The 19,425-nt window shown below is 50.7% G+C and overlaps 10 protein-coding genes across 10 annotated transcripts; 3 read left to right on the top strand and 7 right to left on the bottom strand.

Moving 5' to 3' along the window:
* Positions 1-364: 364 nt before the first annotated feature.
* A1O9_02815 (uncharacterized protein) lies at positions 365-1,338 on the top strand (the record flags this gene model as incomplete). Its single annotated transcript, XM_013408386.1, has 3 exons — positions 365-481; positions 531-1,034; positions 1,099-1,338. 3 exons carry the CDS (start codon positions 365-367, stop codon positions 1,336-1,338), a joined length of 861 nt encoding a protein of 286 aa, XP_013263840.1.
* Positions 1,339-2,271: 933 nt separating this feature from the next.
* On the top strand, positions 2,272-3,441 carry A1O9_02814 (mannitol-1-phosphate 5-dehydrogenase; the record flags this gene model as incomplete). Its single annotated transcript, XM_013408385.1, has 1 exon — positions 2,272-3,441. One exon carries the CDS (start codon positions 2,272-2,274, stop codon positions 3,439-3,441), a length of 1,170 nt encoding a protein of 389 aa, XP_013263839.1.
* Positions 3,442-4,116: 675 nt separating this feature from the next.
* A1O9_02813 (uncharacterized protein) lies at positions 4,117-4,653 on the bottom strand (the record flags this gene model as incomplete). Its single annotated transcript, XM_013408384.1, has 1 exon — positions 4,117-4,653. The coding sequence occupies one exon, from the start codon at positions 4,651-4,653 to the stop codon at positions 4,117-4,119; it is 537 nt and encodes a 178-aa protein (XP_013263838.1).
* A 50-nt stretch (positions 4,654-4,703) lies between these two features.
* Positions 4,704-5,288, bottom strand: A1O9_02812 (uncharacterized protein; the record flags this gene model as incomplete). Its single annotated transcript, XM_013408383.1, has 2 exons — positions 4,704-5,080; positions 5,123-5,288. The coding sequence occupies 2 exons, from the start codon at positions 5,286-5,288 to the stop codon at positions 4,704-4,706; spliced, it is 543 nt and encodes a 180-aa protein (XP_013263837.1).
* Positions 5,289-6,123: 835 nt separating this feature from the next.
* Positions 6,124-6,996, top strand: A1O9_02811 (enoyl-CoA hydratase; the record flags this gene model as incomplete). Its single annotated transcript, XM_013408382.1, has 1 exon — positions 6,124-6,996. One exon carries the CDS (start codon positions 6,124-6,126, stop codon positions 6,994-6,996), a length of 873 nt encoding a protein of 290 aa, XP_013263836.1.
* Positions 6,997-7,499: 503 nt separating this feature from the next.
* A1O9_02810 (MADS-box transcription factor, other eukaryote) lies at positions 7,500-8,236 on the bottom strand (the record flags this gene model as incomplete). Its single annotated transcript, XM_013408381.1, has 3 exons — positions 7,500-7,748; positions 7,802-7,936; positions 7,994-8,236. The coding sequence occupies 3 exons, from the start codon at positions 8,234-8,236 to the stop codon at positions 7,500-7,502; spliced, it is 627 nt and encodes a 208-aa protein (XP_013263835.1).
* Positions 8,237-10,864: 2,628 nt separating this feature from the next.
* A1O9_02809 (uncharacterized protein) lies at positions 10,865-11,674 on the bottom strand (the record flags this gene model as incomplete). Its single annotated transcript, XM_013408380.1, has 1 exon — positions 10,865-11,674. The coding sequence occupies one exon, from the start codon at positions 11,672-11,674 to the stop codon at positions 10,865-10,867; it is 810 nt and encodes a 269-aa protein (XP_013263834.1).
* Positions 11,675-13,086: 1,412 nt separating this feature from the next.
* On the bottom strand, positions 13,087-13,812 carry A1O9_02808 (uncharacterized protein; the record flags this gene model as incomplete). The annotated part of the gene is made up of 2 exons (XM_013408379.1): positions 13,087-13,589; positions 13,647-13,812. 2 exons carry the CDS (start codon positions 13,810-13,812, stop codon positions 13,087-13,089), a joined length of 669 nt encoding a protein of 222 aa, XP_013263833.1.
* A 1,461-nt stretch (positions 13,813-15,273) lies between these two features.
* A1O9_02807 (uncharacterized protein) lies at positions 15,274-16,533 on the bottom strand (the record flags this gene model as incomplete). Its single annotated transcript, XM_013408378.1, has 2 exons — positions 15,274-16,401; positions 16,456-16,533. 2 exons carry the CDS (start codon positions 16,531-16,533, stop codon positions 15,274-15,276), a joined length of 1,206 nt encoding a protein of 401 aa, XP_013263832.1.
* An 876-nt stretch (positions 16,534-17,409) lies between these two features.
* A1O9_02806 (uncharacterized protein) lies at positions 17,410-18,939 on the bottom strand (the record flags this gene model as incomplete). The annotated part of the gene is made up of 1 exon (XM_013408377.1): positions 17,410-18,939. One exon carries the CDS (start codon positions 18,937-18,939, stop codon positions 17,410-17,412), a length of 1,530 nt encoding a protein of 509 aa, XP_013263831.1.
* Positions 18,940-19,425: the final 486 nt, after the last annotated feature.

Below are 19,425 nucleotides of genomic sequence, written 5' to 3'. Positions count from 1 at the left end.
TCGTTCAATACCAACCAATCTGGACTCCACCTCTGTCATTCAAACCCTGGTGTTTCTCTTCAAAGAGGTCCGTTCTCACCACCAGCCATCACTTCTGTCCAAACATCGGCCACAGAAAACACGGTCAATGCAGGTTTTGACGCAATTGTAAATATTCCAGGTGAGTCGCCAGACAAATTGTTTATTCTTGGCCTATATCTGTACATTATTCTTAAACCGTTTGCTTTCCTGCATCGCCCCTCAAGATTTCTGCCAAACCACTCTGAGCCACAGACATTTGGACATCAGTTGTGCTTGAGTAAAGCCCTTGCCCTCTAACCCATCCTCAACCTTGACATACATACTATCCTACTATCCAGACAACATGAGGTTGACGGCGGTCCTTACTCTGGCTTGTGCCATTGCGACTTTAGTGCTGTCGCTTCTATCCTTGCTTGCAGGCTCGTCGAGATCGTTCCTACAGGACTCAGATATGATGACGGTATATACATTGCTCTGGCTTGACAGGACTCATGGTTGACAAGCAGTAGCTGAATATATCACGGATAGGCCACACATCCCTATTCAATACGACGGACGGGGATGGAGGGTTCTTCGATGATTTGGTCAACGACCTTCAGGAAGACATTAATGACTTGATCAACGATGCGAGCTCTGACATCGCCGAGGCGCTCAATCTGCCGGACTTCCTCAGTGTTCATGTTATGGACTTTTGCCAGGGCACCTACTCTCCCAACAGCACTGTCAGAAATCCGAGCATGAACACCACCGAATGCTCGAATCGCACCACACTCTTCCATTTCCGACCTACCAAGATCGTAGAGGATGCACTTCCTGATGGAATCACTTTGGAAGACATCCACTGGCCCAGTGAGATCCAGGATGCAGAGCGTGCTATCAGAATTGCCTCGAATGCCATGGTGGTATGCTACATCATTGGGATTGTCTTTGCCGGACTCGCAATCTTCACGGCCATCTGGGCAATCTTCAGCTCCGGACGTTTGTCTGCGCTGATCAACTTCGTCATTGACATGGTAAGTGTCTGTCTGATCATGAGCGAGCCCGAAGTTGAGCTAACAAACCCTCTCCCGTTTCCAGCTTGCTTTTCTCAGTCTTGGCATTGCATCCGCCATTGCGACAGCAATCATCGTCAAAGCAACTAACGCTATTAACAAATACGGTGATGATATCGGAATTGCAGCGTACCGCGGCGGGCGGTTCCTAGGCATGACCTGGGCAGCTACAGCGCTAATGCTCCTTGCATCCGTTGTTTCGATTGTACAATGCTGTGGAGGCAGACGAAAAGAACGTCGCTACGGAGGGAAGTCACAAATCTGAGCAGGCAGTCATTGTGATTCAGATTGTCAAGCAAAAACATGTTTGTGCGAAACCAGCAAGCGAGTGTGGGAATAGTCGTATCATTAATAGACATGACCTGGATATGTAGAATCTAGCATCCTGTCTCTCCAGACCGCCCAGACCGCCTATTTTCACAGGCGGTCAACGTGAGCGTCCATGTGATGGCTCGCATATATTCATACATATATATTTCTTCTGCTCGGAGAATATGACTCGCTCACTTTACGGTCCGTATTCCTGGTTGGGTATGATGTAAGGACCAGGATTGTTTCAGATCGGAGGACAGCCAAGCTTCTTGGGCCAGACGGAAAGTGGAATGGTGGGCCGAGGGCGATGCCGGGGGGGAGAACAGAGCCATTTAGGCCAATGGCGACGGCCAATCTACGGCAACACCTGCCCCTGGTGCCCAAGCTTCCGTCCGTTTGGCATCAGCTACCAGCGGGAGCTTCACCTAAGGGCACCTGGAGTGTCAGCCCTCGCGCCCACTGCACCCACCGCTTCCCACCAGAAGGCACTCGTAGCTGCTCGATAGCATTACTGAACAGTGAACAACAGTGACGCACGCGGGGTTGCTTCGCTTCGCCTTCACTCACCAGAAACATGTCACGACTTATCTCACCATCCCACTCTACACTGATCCCTTTTTTGGTTGACCGCACTTCCCATAAATATTTTCTTCTCACTGCTCCTTCATCTTTACAATCTCCTCGTTCTCATACTATCTTCCAGCAACAACAACCAATATTTCCCTCCCAACTTCCTTCTTGCGCGACTCTCTTTTATTTGGGCCCTAGACCGCTCTGACCATGTACGTCTTGCTCCATTCGTTCTACGTCCATCCCACTGACATTTCACAACAGAGCTTCCTCTCACTACCCTCGTCATATCCTGTCCTTGTAACCAACAACAACCATGGTTGGCACAGCTGTTCATTTCGGTGGAGGCAACATTGGCCGTGGCTTCATCGCCGAGCTTCTTCACGAGACTGGCTACTCAGTCGTCTTTGTCGATGTCGTTGATGACTTGATTGACCGGATCAATGCTACCAAGTCATACAAGATCACTGAGGTTGGTGAAGAGGGGGAGAAGAGCAAAACTATCACCAACTATCGCGCGATCAACTCCAAGTACAACATGGATGATGTCGTTGAACAGATTGCCAATGCAGACATTGTCACCTGCGCAGTTGGACCCAATGTCCTCAAGTTTATCGCCAAGCCCATCGCCGATGGTATCACGGCACGAACTGCCCCCAAGCCTCTCGCCATCATCGCCTGTGAAAACATGATCAACGCCACAGATGCTCTCAAGGCACTCATCACCGACCCCAAGAACCTGAAGCCTGAGATCCTCAAAGATCTTGCTTCCAAAGCCGAGTTTGGCAATTCTGCTATTGACAGAATTGTGCCCACCCAACCAGCCGACGCCAACCTCGATGTTGTCATCGAGTCGTTCTACGAGTGGTGCGTTGAGACTACAGGTTTCAAGTCCGGCCACCCCGATGTCAAGGGCATCCATTGGGTCGATGACCTTGAGCCATACATTGAGCGCAAGCTCTTCACTGTCAACACTAGCCACGCCACAGCAGCATACTTCGCCTACCAGAAGGGTATCAAGACCATTCACGAAGCCCTGGCCGACAAGGAAATCAGACAGGAAGTCCATGAGGCACTCGAAGAGACGGCCCATCTGATCAGTGGCAAGCATGGCATCACTGCGGAAGAACAACAGAAATATGTCGACACTATCATCTCCCGTATCTCCAACCCTCATCTTGAGGATGTGCCAGTCCGCGTCGGTCGCGCTCCCCTCCGAAAACTCGGACGCAAGGAACGCTTCATTGGACCTGCTGCTCAACTCGCCGAACGTGGATATGACGTCACCGCTCTGGTTCGTGGTGTGGAGTATGCTCTTCGTTTCCAAAATGTCGAGGGCGACGACGAAAGCAAGGAGCTCGCTGAAATCATGAGCACTCTCCCTGCTGACGAAGCAACAACCAAGCTGACTGGTTTGGAGAAGGACCATCCTCTCTACCCCAAGATCCTGGAGAAGGTCAAGCTTGTGCAGAGCGAGAAGAAGTAGCCTGCAGATGGCGTTGCAGTACGTGCACAACGACCAGTATGATAGGACGACTTCCCGGCATGATTTACGAGGGAGATGGCGCAGCTATTCAATGAGGGTTCTGGCTGTCATCAATACATCACTTCTATTTTCATTCAATGGCCCGAGGGCTTAGATAGAGTCTTATGCAAGTAGCATCTTTGCCAAATTATGGCCGACCTGCTGGGATCAGGAAACAAAAAAGCCTTGATACAAAAGACCAATTCTCCCCTTCATTTTCCTGTTTCAGCGTCTGTACCTAAATATCTTTTTCTTGCCTTGAACCCTTCCCCAGTGTGCATCTCTGACATCTCATTCACTGCGGGCGCAACGGCAGCGCTGTAAATCCTCAGTTGCCCACCTCTGATATATTTTCCCTGCTTCGTTTGGTATTCTAGGAGGTTGAGGGTACTGACCCAAGATTTTGTTTTGAAACCACTGCTATCAGACCACGTGCAATCTCCACCTTTTCCTTGAACCAAACCCGCAGCCGATCCAGACTCGGAACGTGAAGCACCACTGGGTGAACACTCATATCTAATTATGTGTTGTACACTCGCCACTGCCAGCGGGAAAATTGCCAAGAACTCCAGAATCACATGAGCCGAACTCATTTCCTTTAGAGCCACTTGCTTCCACGGGATAACAGCTGCTCAGTCAAACGCGAAAGCGAGCTCTCACAGCATCCAACTTCAAAAACTCCTCGACATCAGCCCACAGCAGCTTGGGCAACTCGAGGGCAGCAAAATGACCACCCTGGTCATGCTGCCTATAAAACAGCAAGTTATCCCCAGTACGTTCGACCCAGGCCTTGGGCATGGGGGATAGCTCCAACCTGAACCAGGAGAATCCGAAGGGCTTGTTGTCGCCGATGTGCCATCTCGGGCTAGCATGCTTCTCTGCATCAGGGCCATAGAATTGGCGGTACGACCAGATGCTGGTTGCAGGGGTGTTGGTCAGGCAGTCCAGATTCACGGATTCGAGGATGACGTCCACAGAAGGGTCGTCTTCCGCCCGCTCCAAATCTTCTCGACGCGAGCAGGGAGAGTGGGCTGGCTGATAGCACCAGCCCGATGGTCGCGGGGCGCGGGGCGTGTTCCTGGGCATACGCGCTGCCAGTTGCGACGAACTGCACGCCACGCCGGAGGCCTGCTTGCTCGAGAGCGTTGGTGGGGTTTTTAGCTGCGCGGCCATGATGCGCGCGACTCGCGCGCCGACGTCGCCGCACTGGACCATGTAGGTGTTCAAGCCGAGGTGGTCGGTGACAACACCAGACGGTCGAAGATCCGCGCCACATCGTCCGTGGTGAAGTTCATGTCGGTCGGCCGCGCCGAGGAGAATGCGTACCCCGGTAGACCGGCGGCGGTCAGATGGTAAGGGAGATCATCCGAGGCGCTCTTGTATCGCGAGCGGAGCGTTTCGAGGATCGGGAGGAACTCCAAGAAACTGCCCGGCCAGCCGTGCAGGAACACGATGGGGATGGCGTCCTTGCGTGACGACAAAAGGGCCACGAAGTGGATGTCGAAGGTATTGCTGAGTGTCTCATCGTGGACTTGGGCTTTGAAGTGTGGGAAGGTGTTGATGTATGCTTCGTGTTTCCTCCAGTCAAATACTCCGCTCTCTCAGTGTTGCTTCGCCGCTGGGAGCAAGTCTCGCCGCACACCGAAATGCCAGTCGCCCTGAGAGTTCTCGTATATCGGTGGTGCCAGAGGTGTGAGTCTAAGCACAGCTGTGAGGTCGTCAAGCCGCTGCTGCGGGATGTTCACCTTCCAAGGCTTAATGGTGTTGTATGCGCCATTGGGAACTGTGTCGAACTCGCTGGAGGACATCGTGCAATACAGTGCGATATATTGGAACAAGCTAGTCAGTCTGTGCCGTGGTCAACGTTAAAGAAAATAGGTTTCCTTGGTCTGGTGGAGGTGACGCAACTTTCCTTGATTGATGGATATCCTATAACATGCTTTATGACAGCCGAAAGCTACTCTCATCATTCCAGCATATCGCCAGCCGTCGGCCTTCGTGCTGCGTGAGTGATTACAGCTTGGGTCATGATCAAAGCAAGTGCTCCATATAGGCTATACGCCACGACCAATTGTAATCTCTTATATCGTTTGGCTTATAGGCTTGCGAGTACTCATTTCCTCAGTATTGCATACGACGCCCCCAGGCGACGTGAAAGAGCGAGCATTAAATCTCTGCAAGTTTGTCAAAATTCGGAAGTATCATATGTCGCCTCAGTCGTGATACATAAATACCCGAAGCTGAGACAAAGGAAGCAAGGTGGCGCAGAATAATTAATCAGTTTCAATATTTGCGTCATTCCCTTCTTGGGGAAGCTCTCAAACCTCGGCAACTGTGCCCAAATATTCCCCAAAGCTCACAAGATGTGTATAAAGCGCAGGTACCAGTACTTGGTATTTCCAATTGGAGAAACTTGAATCTGCTAGATCACAGCGGAAGAGATAAGTAATCAGATTTATGCTGGCTTTCTGGGTGCTTTCTCCCATCAATGCCAACCCGCCATCTCTCTCTGCAGGAGCTTCCCATTAAAGAAAGACATCTCTCTACAAACTCCATCATCATCTCGACTCTGAAAACAGCCAAAAGCAATACACCCAGAAAAGGAAAAAGAAAAGTCAATAAGACCATCGAGATCCAGCTAACATGTCGGCCGGCACATCCTTTAAGACCCCACCGCCATCGACGCTCTCGACAAAGATCCTCTTCCCCACGCCATCGACACTTCTCATTGTGCTCAACAACCCCAAGTCACTAAACTGCCTGTCTAACGCCGTGCACTGGTCGCTCGACGCGCTCCTCTCGTGGTACGACAACGAACCGAGCCTGCGATGCGCGATCATCACCGGCGCGGGCCGGGCATTCTGCGCGGGTGCGGACCTGAAGGAGTGGAACGAGAGCAACGCGCGGGCGGCGAAGGGCGACGGGTCCGGACAGCGGGTGATGCCGGCGAGTGGCTTTGGAGCGGTGAGTCGTCGCGCTGGGAAGAAGCCGTTGATCGGCGCGATCAATGGGCTGGCGTTTGGTGGTGGAATGGAGATGGTGGCGAACCTGGATATGGCCGTGGCTGCAAAGAGTGCGCAGTTCAGTCTGCCCGAGGTCAAACGTGGCGTCGTGGCTATCGCTGGTGCGCTGCCTAGAATTGCTAGGACTTTGGGCAGACCACGAGCGATGGAGCTGGCCTTGACGGGGAGGACGGTGACGGCAGCGGAGATGAAAGAATGGGGGATGGTCAATGCTGTCACCGATGATGCTCCGGCTGATGCAGATGTTCTTGCACGGCCCGTGGTTAAAAAGGCTCTGGACTATGCGGAACAAATCAGCAGCAATTCGCCTGACAGTGTAATCATCAGTCGGGCCGGTGTGATCGCCGGATGGGAAGATGGATCCGCGGAACATGCAAGTACAAGCATTCTGGAAATTTGGCAGGGGAGGCTGAACGAAGGAGAAAATATCCACGAGGGCGTCAGGGCATTCGTAGAGAAAAGAGCTCCAAGATGGGTTGGGTCTAAATTGTAGTGCGACCCGTGTGGTGGTAGCTACGAGTAGGTACAACATCGGATTGTCAAGAGTTATGGTTTTGAGGCTTTTTTTTCATTAGACTAGTCGGAGAATTGTGAAGAATCAACTTGACATTTTCTGTGCTGGGTGTGATAGTAAGTCCTGAGTATGAAATAGTCCATTGCCCTCCCATCCACCAGTCTTTGTCCGTCGGTATTCCTGCGCCTCCGATGAACCCAATCATAAAAGACATGAGGAATACTGTTGGACTTGGACCCAGAATGTACATTCCTAGTTCTTAATTTGATGGAGACCGAGAGTTGATGGTTCTGGAAAAATGTGGAAAACGCCAACTGATCAGACAAGAGGTGCACTTTGCGACGGTGTAATAGAGTTGTATCCTCACTCATATTCATATCACGTCCGACATTGATCACTCTCAGTGCCATCGGTGTTATATACCACTTGAGTGACAAGGATCGCAGTTTGTGGGTATCGTTATTTCAACAAGAGATGGTAGATCATGCACGTTGATGCTGAGGCATTTGTGGGATACCGGCGTATTGACCGCCCTGGTTTTGCTGTTGCAATTGCTGGTAGTACAGCGCTTGCTGCTGTTGTTCTTGAGTCATGTAACCGCCATGAGGGGCTGCTCGGGGCATTCCCGCAGCTGTTGGGGGCATGGAGGGCACGTCATCAGGTGAGGCGACGTCGTCAGCGGCGTCAACACCATTCTCGTTACCGGAAGGTTCGGGTGCATTCAAGCATGCCTGAGAAGGGTCAGTCAAGGCTAGGAACACGGGTCAAGTGAGATGTTTCATACTTGAATGAGGTTCTTGCCTTCAGCCTTGGTGACAAGTGGTTGGAGCTTAGGAGTAGTGAAGGTGTAGACAAGGCCGGTCTCAGAGACAACCAGAAGGAGAACTTGGGTACCGGTGAGCACCGACAGTTCATAAGCCTGCGATAAGAGTCAGGACTGTGTGATGTGAGTGGATGCGCAGTGGAATGAACCGACCTTTTTCATAATACCGGCTTTTCTCTTGGAGAAGGTGATGTGACGACGTGATTTATCTTGAATGAACTTGATCTCGATCTTTCTGCGCTCTCGTCCACCCTTCTCGTCGTCATCGTCATCGTCATCACCGGCCATTGAAGTTCTTTGTCTCTTTGTGCCTCGAGAATCGACACCATTGCCAGTGAGATCATCTCCGGGAGAGGGATGATCGAGACCAGTTGAGGGATCGGTGATATCGGCCATGCTGTATTCTTGTAACGCTGATTAAATTCGACCAAGCCTGCCGAAACGAGTAAGTATGTCAATAAACGAAAGAGGAAGCTGGTGGATGGGATGCGAACCTTTCGGGAAAGTGTGTCAGAAGGTCACAACTTTGAGTGGTTGTAGGCACTGGTGACAAGTCTGTAACATAATCGAGTCAGCTAAAGTAATGCGCCAACTTGAGCATCGCATGCTGCACAGGTAGTGCGAGGATTTACAAAGGGCAACATGCAGTGGAAAGTGAAGTGTGGGTTGACAGGGTGAAGGATGTCACTGAGAACGTACTCGGACAAGGGCAGGGCGCAGGCGCAGGCAAAAGCAGAAAGAGGAATAGAGGAATCCGGGGGAGTGACAGGCACAGAACAGATTGAGCAATCAAGCTTTGTGGATTTGACGATGTACGACAATCAAACTGGAAAGGGAATAAGAGTGGGTTTTGGGTATAGAAGGAAGTAACCACTTTCTCTATGGGCTGAAATGAATAGAAAAGGGTTTGGTGTTGAAATGGATAGAGAAGAATGAGAGCAAAGGGAATGGGAAGCGGGAGCTCGGCAAAATTGGGCTGACGAGGGAAAAGGCAAGGAGAGTTGAGTGGTTGCTCGAGTTCGAGGGCAGGGAATCAGACGCGCAGGTGGGAGGTGGGTTGCATTGCCAATAGTGCAGGCGCGATCGAGGGCAAGCGCAAAGTGCAGGTGCTGGTGAAGATGAAGGGGGCTGGGCAGGATGGGGGGCTTGGCAGATTGGGGGGCTTCTTGGGTGGATTGGTGTGTGCACTGCAGCTGTGCATCGATTCTTGAGCTTCCGGGCCCGGCCAGAGACCGCAAGGCGTGCACTGCAGCAAGAGCACCCGTGGTGGATCCCGTTTGATATGGCAGGGCAGTGGTGATGAGCGAGAGAGGAGGGAATTTGTGATGTCTGCCGTGTCATTCTGTTTCTTTTTTCCATCACCCAACAATGATAATGATAACGTTGGATGGATAATAGAAACATGCAAGTATATCCGGTGTAGAGACTCTGTAGTCGACACAGACATCTGTCTTTCTCTCGATGGGGCTTGGTTGAAAGGATGATCTTTGCGTTTGGATGAAAGAGGAATGGGCAGACAGGAAACGTAAAACCAAAACCAAAACTGAATCAGAAACACTTTGACAAACGTACCTTTCCTAGGTGTAAGTGAGCGGGACTCGAAAAGAGCACACGCACACGAGTTCAAGCTTTTCTGGGATCCAAGAAGAGGATTTTTGCTTGTAGCCTGTTAAAGAAGGCGCCTGGAAGAGTTGCGATCGCGTGGATTTGATTGATATTGGTGGTTGCACGGCACAGAAGAATGGCAGATACTCAAAGTCCAGAGAGGAAAGATGTGGACAGTGGACGAGAGAGGAAAGGAAAGAGTCAGAAAGGGGAATAGTGGCAGTGCCTACCTTAAGTAGACTGGAGAGAAGACGACACGCCCACCAGTTAGTGCACCAGTGCCCACCACTGCCACCAGAGCCCACTACTGCATAGCTAGTGTGTGATTGGCGGCAGGTCAGGGGCGGGTCTCTCGACTCCCCCGACTGCCCGGCAGAAGCTGAGCTGCCCGGGTCCCATGCCTGGAAATCCAATCCTGCCCCCTGGAATCAGATCCACGCCACTAAAGACCTGCTAGTTTCGCAAGCATAGCGTAAGCTTCAACAATACCGCACACCACTGCACCATGTGAATGAACTTGTCTCCGGGCCATGTTCATCTCCAGAACGGACGAGTTACAAATAATCATCCCTGAAACTCTGATTCCAATCAATGAATATACCTGCTTGAGGCGTCTTCCATCAACGAGCATTGATGTGTAGACAAATAACTATTCAATTCGTCTTTCATTCACCCATTTAACCAATTCCACCCCTGTGGTGGATGATGCTAACGAGGACCCCAGGTACGGAGTATGGACGTGAAGTACCCACGGCGTATCCCTGGGTGCCTAGAGCTAGGGTATCTTAGGCCGGCACTTACTACTGAACAAGCCCCCGAGTTCGCGGTCGGAGGCTTGCTCCTTAGCGCCCTTCTTCCTGTGCGTGAGGTGGGTGGCCCCTCGATTAGCCAGTTGCGGGCCCCGACTACTCGTATGTACATTTTTGCGTCCGCTGAATCATCATCACGATATTCCATCACCACCACAAGGACTTTGCCCCGGTCGTTCCCAAGGTTCGCTTGTCTTGCAAAAATGGTGCTCTTTTAACGTTTCCTTTGATATCCGGATGCACAGTTGATGCAATGGCCTTGATGGTAAAGAACACAGTCAGCCTTGGACCTTGGTACACCACGCCAGCGCAGTTGTAATCCCATGACTTTGCGACGCAGTACCTTATTCATCCGGCACCCGGAAAATACAAACGGCACGCACCCTCGTGCTCAATAAAAAGCGGCTTCGGAGCTCCACGGCTGTGTAACGTTCCCAGTACCTACTCAGTCCACCAAGTCTTCGTTGGGTAGAAAGAACAAGTTTTATCCAAAGCCATGCTCATGTCTCTCTTGCCCAGCCTCGCACGATCAGGGTACTTTAACTAAGCTTGTTGAAGTAACCCTGGAGGTGTCTGGCGCCCAAAAGTGTTCCTTTCTCAGTGCCCCTGTCTAGGGGGGTATCTCCTTCCTATCCCAGTCCCAGCACTTCCCTCTTCCCCTCTCGTCTAACCACCTGACAACATCAACCAGTCTCTCTGCACTGAATTCTGTACTGAACAACTTCTCCTTGGGCGTATTCTCCCAAAATTGTACACTCAAGTCTGTCTTGACCGTTCCAGGATGAAGTCCGACGCACATGGCGTTTCTGCCATTCTGCATTTTCAAGTATATATCCGTGGATCTGACAAACTGGTTGACGCCCGCCTTCGATGAGCGGTAACTGTACCATCCACCCAGCCGATTGTCTCCAATCGAGCCCACTCTAGCACTCATCAATGCCAGGACGGAGCTGTCTGGGAGGCCGTGCAACGCTGCCATCTTCGTTGCCTTGCGCGGCATAAATTGAGCGAAATGCTTGACCAACATTATCGGCGCCAGAAGGTTGAGTTTGAGCGTCTGCAGCGCTAGATCATACTCAATCTTATCCGGCGCTCTTTCAGGATGCAGCATTCCCGGAAGCAAGAACGCGAGCCTCAAGTGAGCCCCTGCCTCCTTCGAGTTATCATTATATCGCTCTTTGCAGTATCCAGCCAAATCGGAGATGGATGATTCCTTGAGGACATCGCATTCACACACATCGAGGCGTGAGATCTGAGAATCCGCAAGCTCAAGGTTCGACAGGAGCTTGCTTTTTGTCCTTTGCAGATCCGAGCGCGCCGTTGCGACGATTGGCACGCTGGAAGGTAACGTTCGTAGTAAATGACGCGTCAATGCGAATCCTATCCCCCTTGAAGATGGAACGACCATTGCCCATGCCATATTCACTCTCCTTCGTACCCACAGTCAACTGAGCTCTGCCCCTAAAGAGCTGAAAAATATTTCAGCTATAATTAGTTCGGCTTGAACGAAAATCGAAGCTTGGTCCCTCTGAGTCGCTGACTAGCTGTCGATCAAGTCAATTGGTCGGAGCTTCTCTTTAGCAGATCCTCATCAAGTGACTTGCTGCAAAGTCACCTATGTATCCGTACGCCGGACATAGGCCTAGTCAATAGTGTGAGACCCCGAGCTCTCGAGAGCCGTGCAGAAACGCCTCTGACGATGGAACCGCCAAGACCACTCAGCGCACGGATGATCGTGAGACCTCGAAAAGACGTCGAAATCCCTGGTAATCCTCAACATGGAGTGACTCAGTATTGCAGGTAAAGTGATTGATTGAATGATCTACCTCGCCCGAACCAAGGAGGTGCGAAGAGCAGCGGCAGCGTGGCCCCAAAACAATAGGAATAATTCCCCTGAATCACAGAACCTATGTAAGAAGGCAGTAACGATAGCTCTGAGAGCGACGAGTCTACGAGTATGAAGTAGGCACAAGGACTAGAAGCAGAAGCTCCGCGGAAAGGGCAAAAGAAGGCACCACCACTAGACACATCTGGCATACATTAGGTGCGCAAAACAGAAAACCGATTTTCTGTCGAGGTCTGGAACTAGCAAAGCCCTTATGTACTATGAGTATGCACATACATAGGATCATCGTCATAGCTTGGGATGAGGATGGAATGGTGATGATGTCGACGATCCTCCGGCGGGCCGCGAGCCGGGATTTCTAGTGGATGCAGATCCCTCTGGCTTCGATGCGAAGTACTTGGAAGCATATCGGGCGGTGTTGTCATTCGCACTTCTACCTTGTGCGAGTACTAGTAATTGAATCAATTAAGCACTCTCTTTCTATCACAGCATGCTGTGAGAGAATGTTACTCATAGTATAGCGTCGAAAGGCCCTTGGAATATCCGGAGTGAAATGCAAGTGAGATAGCGATAGGCCTTGGTGTGAATTTTTTCATGGACAAAACTTCGTCGTAAATCTCTCGTTATTCCTACTCCAGGGTTTTCTGAACGTCCTCTATGAAAAGAATCAGCTCCCGAAACGCCCCAAATTGTGCCGGTAAGAAACGCTAAATACAGTAGTACATCGACAAAAACAAACACACCTCTGTCCAAACTTTGTTGCGTATCCCAAACATATCTTCACGATATGTATTGGCGTTGGTTGTTCTGTGTCTTTTCGGCTGTGAAACGAATGTCAAACCCACTTTCTGTCCCCGCAGGTCGAAGGGCAAGGGTCATCTTGCTACGCCAGGATTCTTCATCTCCCACCCTTGCCTTCGGACCCCTCTCTTCCTGCCTCGAGTCTTCCCATCTCCTCTCTTAAAGGACCCAATAATCCGCCTTCCCTAGATTGAGCCGTACCCCCTCTTCTCGTCAATCAGTCTATATCTTTCCTTTTCCTTACGATCCTTAATCAAACACATAGCGGCCAGCAGGGTCATCATGTCGACCGCGACGAATCCAAAAAAAGCGGTAAAGACGATATCCAGGAACTGATTGGCAAAGCGGCCAAAAGGAACCATGCAACCTCCAAGTCTTGCCGCGGTCGCAGCGCTCGTACAAGTGGCATCTTTGATGAATAGAGACGGGTTGTCGTAACCGCAGCACTGGAATCGTGCCTGCAACATAGATAGGACTTCGTCGGACTGCGCTTTCCAGATGGGGATTAAGTTCTTATGAGTCTCAAGGGTCGAGAACCAGATCGCTAGCCCAATACCGAGGGTGAGAGTCGCGGACAGAACGATGCCCCAGCAGTGAACTACCAGGTAGGAGCGGTTCGACCTGTTGAACAGTGCGGGTATGGCGAGAAGGGATGTGATGAACATGATGACCGAGTTGACCATGGAGGCTGAATGTGATGTTTGTCAGAAGGCTATGTCTGCGAACTGGATAGGGCCAGACTTACCGAGCAGAGGACAATGGTCCAGAAGGAGATTGTTCGCGATGTTATCCACGGTGTTGTTGTTCTTGACCATGTTCTGGGTGTAGAGAGGTATTATGAGATGGAGGACCGCGCAGAGGAGGAAGGCGACATCGAAGCCGATAAAGACGAGCATGATCTTGTTAACCATGGCTGCTCGACCACCTGCAGGCGTTCACAGATGGGAGCAGTCAAATTCGAGTGTAGTGGAGGAAGTGGACGGTGTCGAGGCCTGCTCGACAAATCTCGCTGTGATGTACTCGATCTGGTCAAGAAAAGAAAACGGCGAGTACACAGAAGAAAGACCGTGGTGGTGATGGGTGAACGCACTGAAGAGAGGAATCAAAGAATGAAACGCACAGAGGAAAAAGAGAAAGGTGGACGAAGCGTAGGTTCAAGGGAGAGTAGATGCAGTGTCAAGGAGTGCACGGTTGGTGGTGGACGAAGCAAGCTGTGACAAGGGGGCGCTTCAGGTCTTGAGCCGTTTCAGAATTGATCCACTGAGCCAAACCATGCTGTACACCGAATTTCCTCACCTGACAAACCCGTGTGGCCGGTATCGACGAGGCTAGGCTTGCAGATCATTTTGATGTACTTTGATACAAGTCTTTTGGGGACCTTGAAGAAGAAAAGTGCGGGAGCAGATTGAGATTGAGATAGAAATGATGGTTGTGACAGGAGGGCAGAGACAGCCTCGGTCAGACCTCAGGAGACGTGCACCCAGTGATGGAGTCAGCTGACCGCCAGACATCATTGCAAGGGTTTGTGCGTGCGGCGTCACGTGCACTCCTATCTTACGTGGAAAGACTTCCCGAGTCCCCCGTACTAGATACACTCAAGGCTCCTACGTGGTGGCCTGTCACCAGTCCGTTTCGGACTTCCTTCGACATCTTGCATCCGCACCCTTACTAGCGGTTACAGTTCTCGCTTCCTCGCCCGTATCGAATGTTCTCCACGTTCGATTCGAGGTGGCAGTTCACGGAGGACACGTGTGCTTCATCTCGGAGGAAGCTTGTGCTTTAAAAGGGATTCCTTAACGGCGCCCTCGGACTCCAGGTTTCAATCAGTCAATATAATGGTCCTCTTATAATGAGGCGATTCTTTAACCAGCAGTTGCGTCCTGCATATGATACAGCTTTGCGCTTCGTCATCGCCCTTATGAGATTGTACATACCCTGACCCGAGCCTTTTGACTTGGACCTATAACGCTCCACACTTCAATTACCACCTTCACAACAACTGTATTCACAGCAAGGAAAATTTGAAATCTCCCATAGTCCATTCGCCGACGCCCCTCTCTTCATGTCCAGGCATCCTCTTCGTAAACCATTCCGACAGGTAAGAGTTTCCACGGGGATGCGGAATTGCACGCTCCTCTAAGTAAAAGAGAGGAGAACCCAACCCGATACTATCACAAATGTCATTAGTGTGCTCGATCCTTGACTCTTGTCAACCAAGCCAGGTGTACTGGGTTGTCCTATAGTTCTGGCCGCTCCCCAAGGTTGATAGCCAGAGCGCGGAATGGAGAATCGTAAACATCTAGCTCCACGGCCAAACTGCTCCGCATTTGAAGGATCTCACGCAGCTGAAATTCAGTCTCAGCGGCGTTGACTCATTCAATCATTGCTTGCGGCCATTGTAGATGCTCTTGCCATGATTCAGGAACGATTTCCCGGATTGTTTCCAACATGTATTTTGACCAGCCCATGATGAACCAAGTTTCGTTGGCGTCCGGGCTTTCCGACCAATAAATGAGCACACAATAGTGAGCAAGGATAATAACTGCCTCAGGCTGTTTTTCCTCCAATAAGTCTAAAAATCTTGGTGAAAGATTGATAGGCCAGACGAATGTAGCGAGAACAGTCCCATGGCCTCGATCCCTGAGTAAGGATACTTGAATGAAGGTGCTGAGTAAAGAGTGGATTGCCAAATCATACGCCTGAGCAGATTCCTGGTCCTGCTCTTTGGAGTTGCATATCCGAAACAGTTTTGTGATCTGCTCTGTGTGAGGGAACCGATAGGCTGCAGTGTTCTCGATGTGTGCCATCTCGTCCAACACCGGCTTAAGGAAACTGCATCGAATGGTTTCGGAGTGCATGTTCAGCACGATATTGGCACCCCTCAACAGATAAAACCAGTGCAGAACCTCTTTGTTAAGGTCTCTTGCCTTATCCTTTGAGGTAGAAGCAAATGCCAGTACAATAATCAAGCAAGAGAAGGCGAAAAGAGCGTGAGCGTTATTTCCGTTAACATGCGGCAAGGTCGCTTGGAATTCGGCCAACCCAATGCTTTGGTGAGAACTACCAATCATGGCATATTCGGCCTTCTTCTCAGGATACAGAAATCCTAGATGGAAAGCTGAGATCGCCAATATGCCTCTGAGTAAGAAGTGATGCTTGAAGCCAAGTTTGACCGCATGCTCCTGCCACACCGCTTGGGCTTCCGGCGATTGGTCGTTGGCTAGATCTAAGGCTGTTACACTGGTGAAATGATGCATTAATCGAAGATCTGTGATATCTAGATCGGTAGTGGTTTTAGTGCTCACAACGTCTGGCAGTTGGAATGGGTCTACCACTATCTGGGATGGTGTCCTCTGACTAATACTGGCTGAGGTTGAGCCTTCGAGCTGTTGGCTTTGATCCGTGATGCCGGGGGAATTGCTGGCACCAGGAGACAAGGAAAAGTCGCAAAATATCTGTCGGCGTTCACAATTGTTGCATACTGGGTGCTGCTCGTTGCACTGCCCATGTTCATAAGCACGTGAGAAGGGGGATCAGAAACGAGAGGTACGTACCTTGATGCGCCGTACTTTGCATTGGCTACAGCCATTTTTAGATTTTGTGTGCGAGCGTCGCTGATTCTTTGGCGGCATCAGACAAAAATAGATTGAAGACAGTTGAGGAAAAAGTGAAGTTGGAGGATTTCATTCCCCTGTTGCGCTAGAATCGCAACTTGGTATGCGTCGCGTCGAAATGTAGTCAAGCGCATACATATGAACTCATAATCGAGTCAATCAAGATAAACCCCGTGCATAAGATCAAGTGAGCGCTTGAATGAGCCTTGTGTAAATGCGTTGCCAGTCGTGGAGCCAGCTAGCTAGTCGCTACGTGGTCTCTTAGTGTGAGCGGAAGTCAACCCAGGCTGCTGGGTCAGGCTGCCGAGTTCTGCTGGGATGGCAAGTCAATTCTGCTTACCACTCGGTACCTTCTGCTGGTAGACCTGGTGGGCGGGTGGACAAGCTGGTGTTATTATTGTACTGTACGGAGTCCAGCGTGCTAATTAAACAGATATCACTTTGGACTCTGGAACTTTGCAACAGCCGCGCGAGTCCGTGACTGGTAGAGTCTGTTTCTGCTCACTAAACATGCCAAGGCTGTTCCGCCTGTCCTTGTGATTTATCCGAGCAACTGTTCTCTGGCATTTGTCGGCACGCTACTGGCAACCTTGAGAAGCCAAACCCGATGCGGTGGGCGATGTAGGTATACCAGTTTTATGAGGTGGTCAAGCATTCGGCGCAAAGTCATCCAAGATTGCGTATTGAACGCAAATTATACTCGGTACCATGTATGACAGTTATTGGTAATGCAAGGCAGGTCATTGTACGGCACGGCACGACTGGCAGAAGGGTTGTATCCAAGGTGCCAGACTTGGTTCTACCAGTCCAAAGGACATACAAGCAATTTCACGAGGCAGTCTCATTATCAGCTACTCTGTTGCACTGAGTGTGGCAATTTGGAGCCATTCAGAATCACCAATTCTTAGGTTTGTGTACCTTGTTTTCGCGCTGGCGCTTCTCCTTCAGCACCGTCCGACGCCGCTGTTTCCAAGCACGATTGTTCTCGCCTCGGTTTTCCCAAAACTTCTTTTCAAACTCGCTTTGATTGCGCGACGGAGTGGCGGTCCGTGATTTTGTCGAATCTACTCCCTTCTTTGGGTTGTGAGATTTTCCTAGTTCGTCATCGTCATCATCGTCATTCACTTCATCGCCTGGAAGACCCGTACTGCCGTAGCTGTTGAATCTGCTGGGGTAAGCGGTGTCAGGAGTGGGTGCTGCACTCCGCAGTCCTCGTGCCCGGATATCCTGTGAGCTGAAAGGGGTTCCGGGTATCCGTGGCTCTTCGTCGGCCTCATCCTCATCCTGTGGGTCGAAAAACGAGAAGGAGGTGGACACTTCTAAAGATGGCTTTGCAATGTCGTCAGATGTGGGCTTTTTCGGTTTCTTGAATAAAGCCTCCAGAGGATGGACCCGGTTTTCAATAGTTTCTTCTTTTTCTTCCGCATCACGGTCATTCTCATTTCCACTCGCGTCATCTGAACCATCTGGTTCTGAGACTGATGAAATGCCGGAGCTGCTTGTCTCATCATCATCATCATAAATTCTCGCTGGCTGACCAACCTCTACTTGCAAACCTTGAGACATTTGTGATGCTGCGTCGTCGTCGTCGTCGTCTTCCGAAAATGATGAAGATGGTACGGGCGAGGGCCTGGAAATCCTTGGTGCTGGTGGCTTTGAGCGACTAGCCGCGATTGAAGTCTCTCGTTGCCTCAGGACCCGTTTGGATTCCTGCTCGACAGTCTCGCCAGCTTCATTGACCCAACCTTGCCCTTCCATGTATTCAAGATTGTTCTTAATACCCAAGCCCACTTCCTGTCTTAGGAATGATGGCTGCTTGGTTGACTTTGCAAATTCATGCACGACATGACCACCTTGAGCCTGTTTGGTCTTTCCCCTTTCGTTGCCTTGATTTCCTGCATCCAAACGATTTTCTGGAAGTTTCGTTCTGAACAACAGCTCATCCTTGTCTGAGTACTTTGACGCTGGAACCTTGGTTTCTCCCTTGTTGGTTTTGCTTAATTTGTTTTGGTAGGCTTCCGTCCATCCACGCTTGACCTTGCGATTAGCGGGTAATAAATGCCCGGGTATTACGTTGTGCTCCTTCTTCTCTTTCTTAGACCTTTTGCGCTTCCTATCTTCTGTTGCACCTTCCTTAGGAGGAGTTGTTCCATTGCCCGGTTCTTCGATGCGTCTGCGCTTACTGGGGCGGGCCTCCTCGACTTTGATTCTCTTTCCTTTCAAAATGGCGCCATTGACCCTTTTTTTTACCTTTTCTGCGTCCATGACAGGGAGATCAAGGTAGCCGTAATTACTCTCTGGAAATGTTTGAATAGAGTTGAAACAGATGTTAGCCGCCGAGGTGAGAAGGGTTGGACCTAGGACAACGGGAAGCAGGTCGGGGTTGAAGGGAGTAATGTGTAGTCGCGTGAAATCCTCTTTCATGCTTGCACCGTTATCTCAAAAACCATGCAACCCATCGACAAAAGCTGGAGTGCAGATAACACGGCAATGAGTATTTTGCGCCTGCTCTGTAGATGAGACTCTCTACGGTGGTTACAGTCCAAAATTGGAGAGCCCTGCACCAAGTATTTGGGAGGTTGGGATGCGGGCAACCCATTGATTTTTTCTGCTGGAGCCATACGGCTGAGAGCCAGGCCGAAGGGGCTTAAGTGGGCGCTAAGAATGAAGTCGGTGTTAGCAGCATGCTTATTCACCGCCCGAGGGCCAGTGCCTGGAACCCAAGCGACTGACGGAGGACGAGTAACTGAGTTTGTCAACTAGTCGTATGTAAGCCGTGAGGAGGGGAAGTCCCTCGGGACAAGTTAGTGGGGGAGGCGCAGGAGCTGGGACTCGTTATTATTGCATAAACGGGCGGCGAGAGGGGCACCTGTGGCCGAGGGGGCCGCCTAGATGCCTATGGATCGTGGT

Source organism: Exophiala aquamarina (assembly GCF_000709125.1).
Source record: "Exophiala aquamarina CBS 119918 chromosome Unknown aczIA-supercont1.2, whole genome shotgun sequence".
Classification (NCBI taxonomy): domain Eukaryota; kingdom Fungi; phylum Ascomycota; class Eurotiomycetes; order Chaetothyriales; family Herpotrichiellaceae; genus Exophiala; species Exophiala aquamarina.
This window is presented reverse-complemented; position numbering and strand designations above follow the sequence as displayed.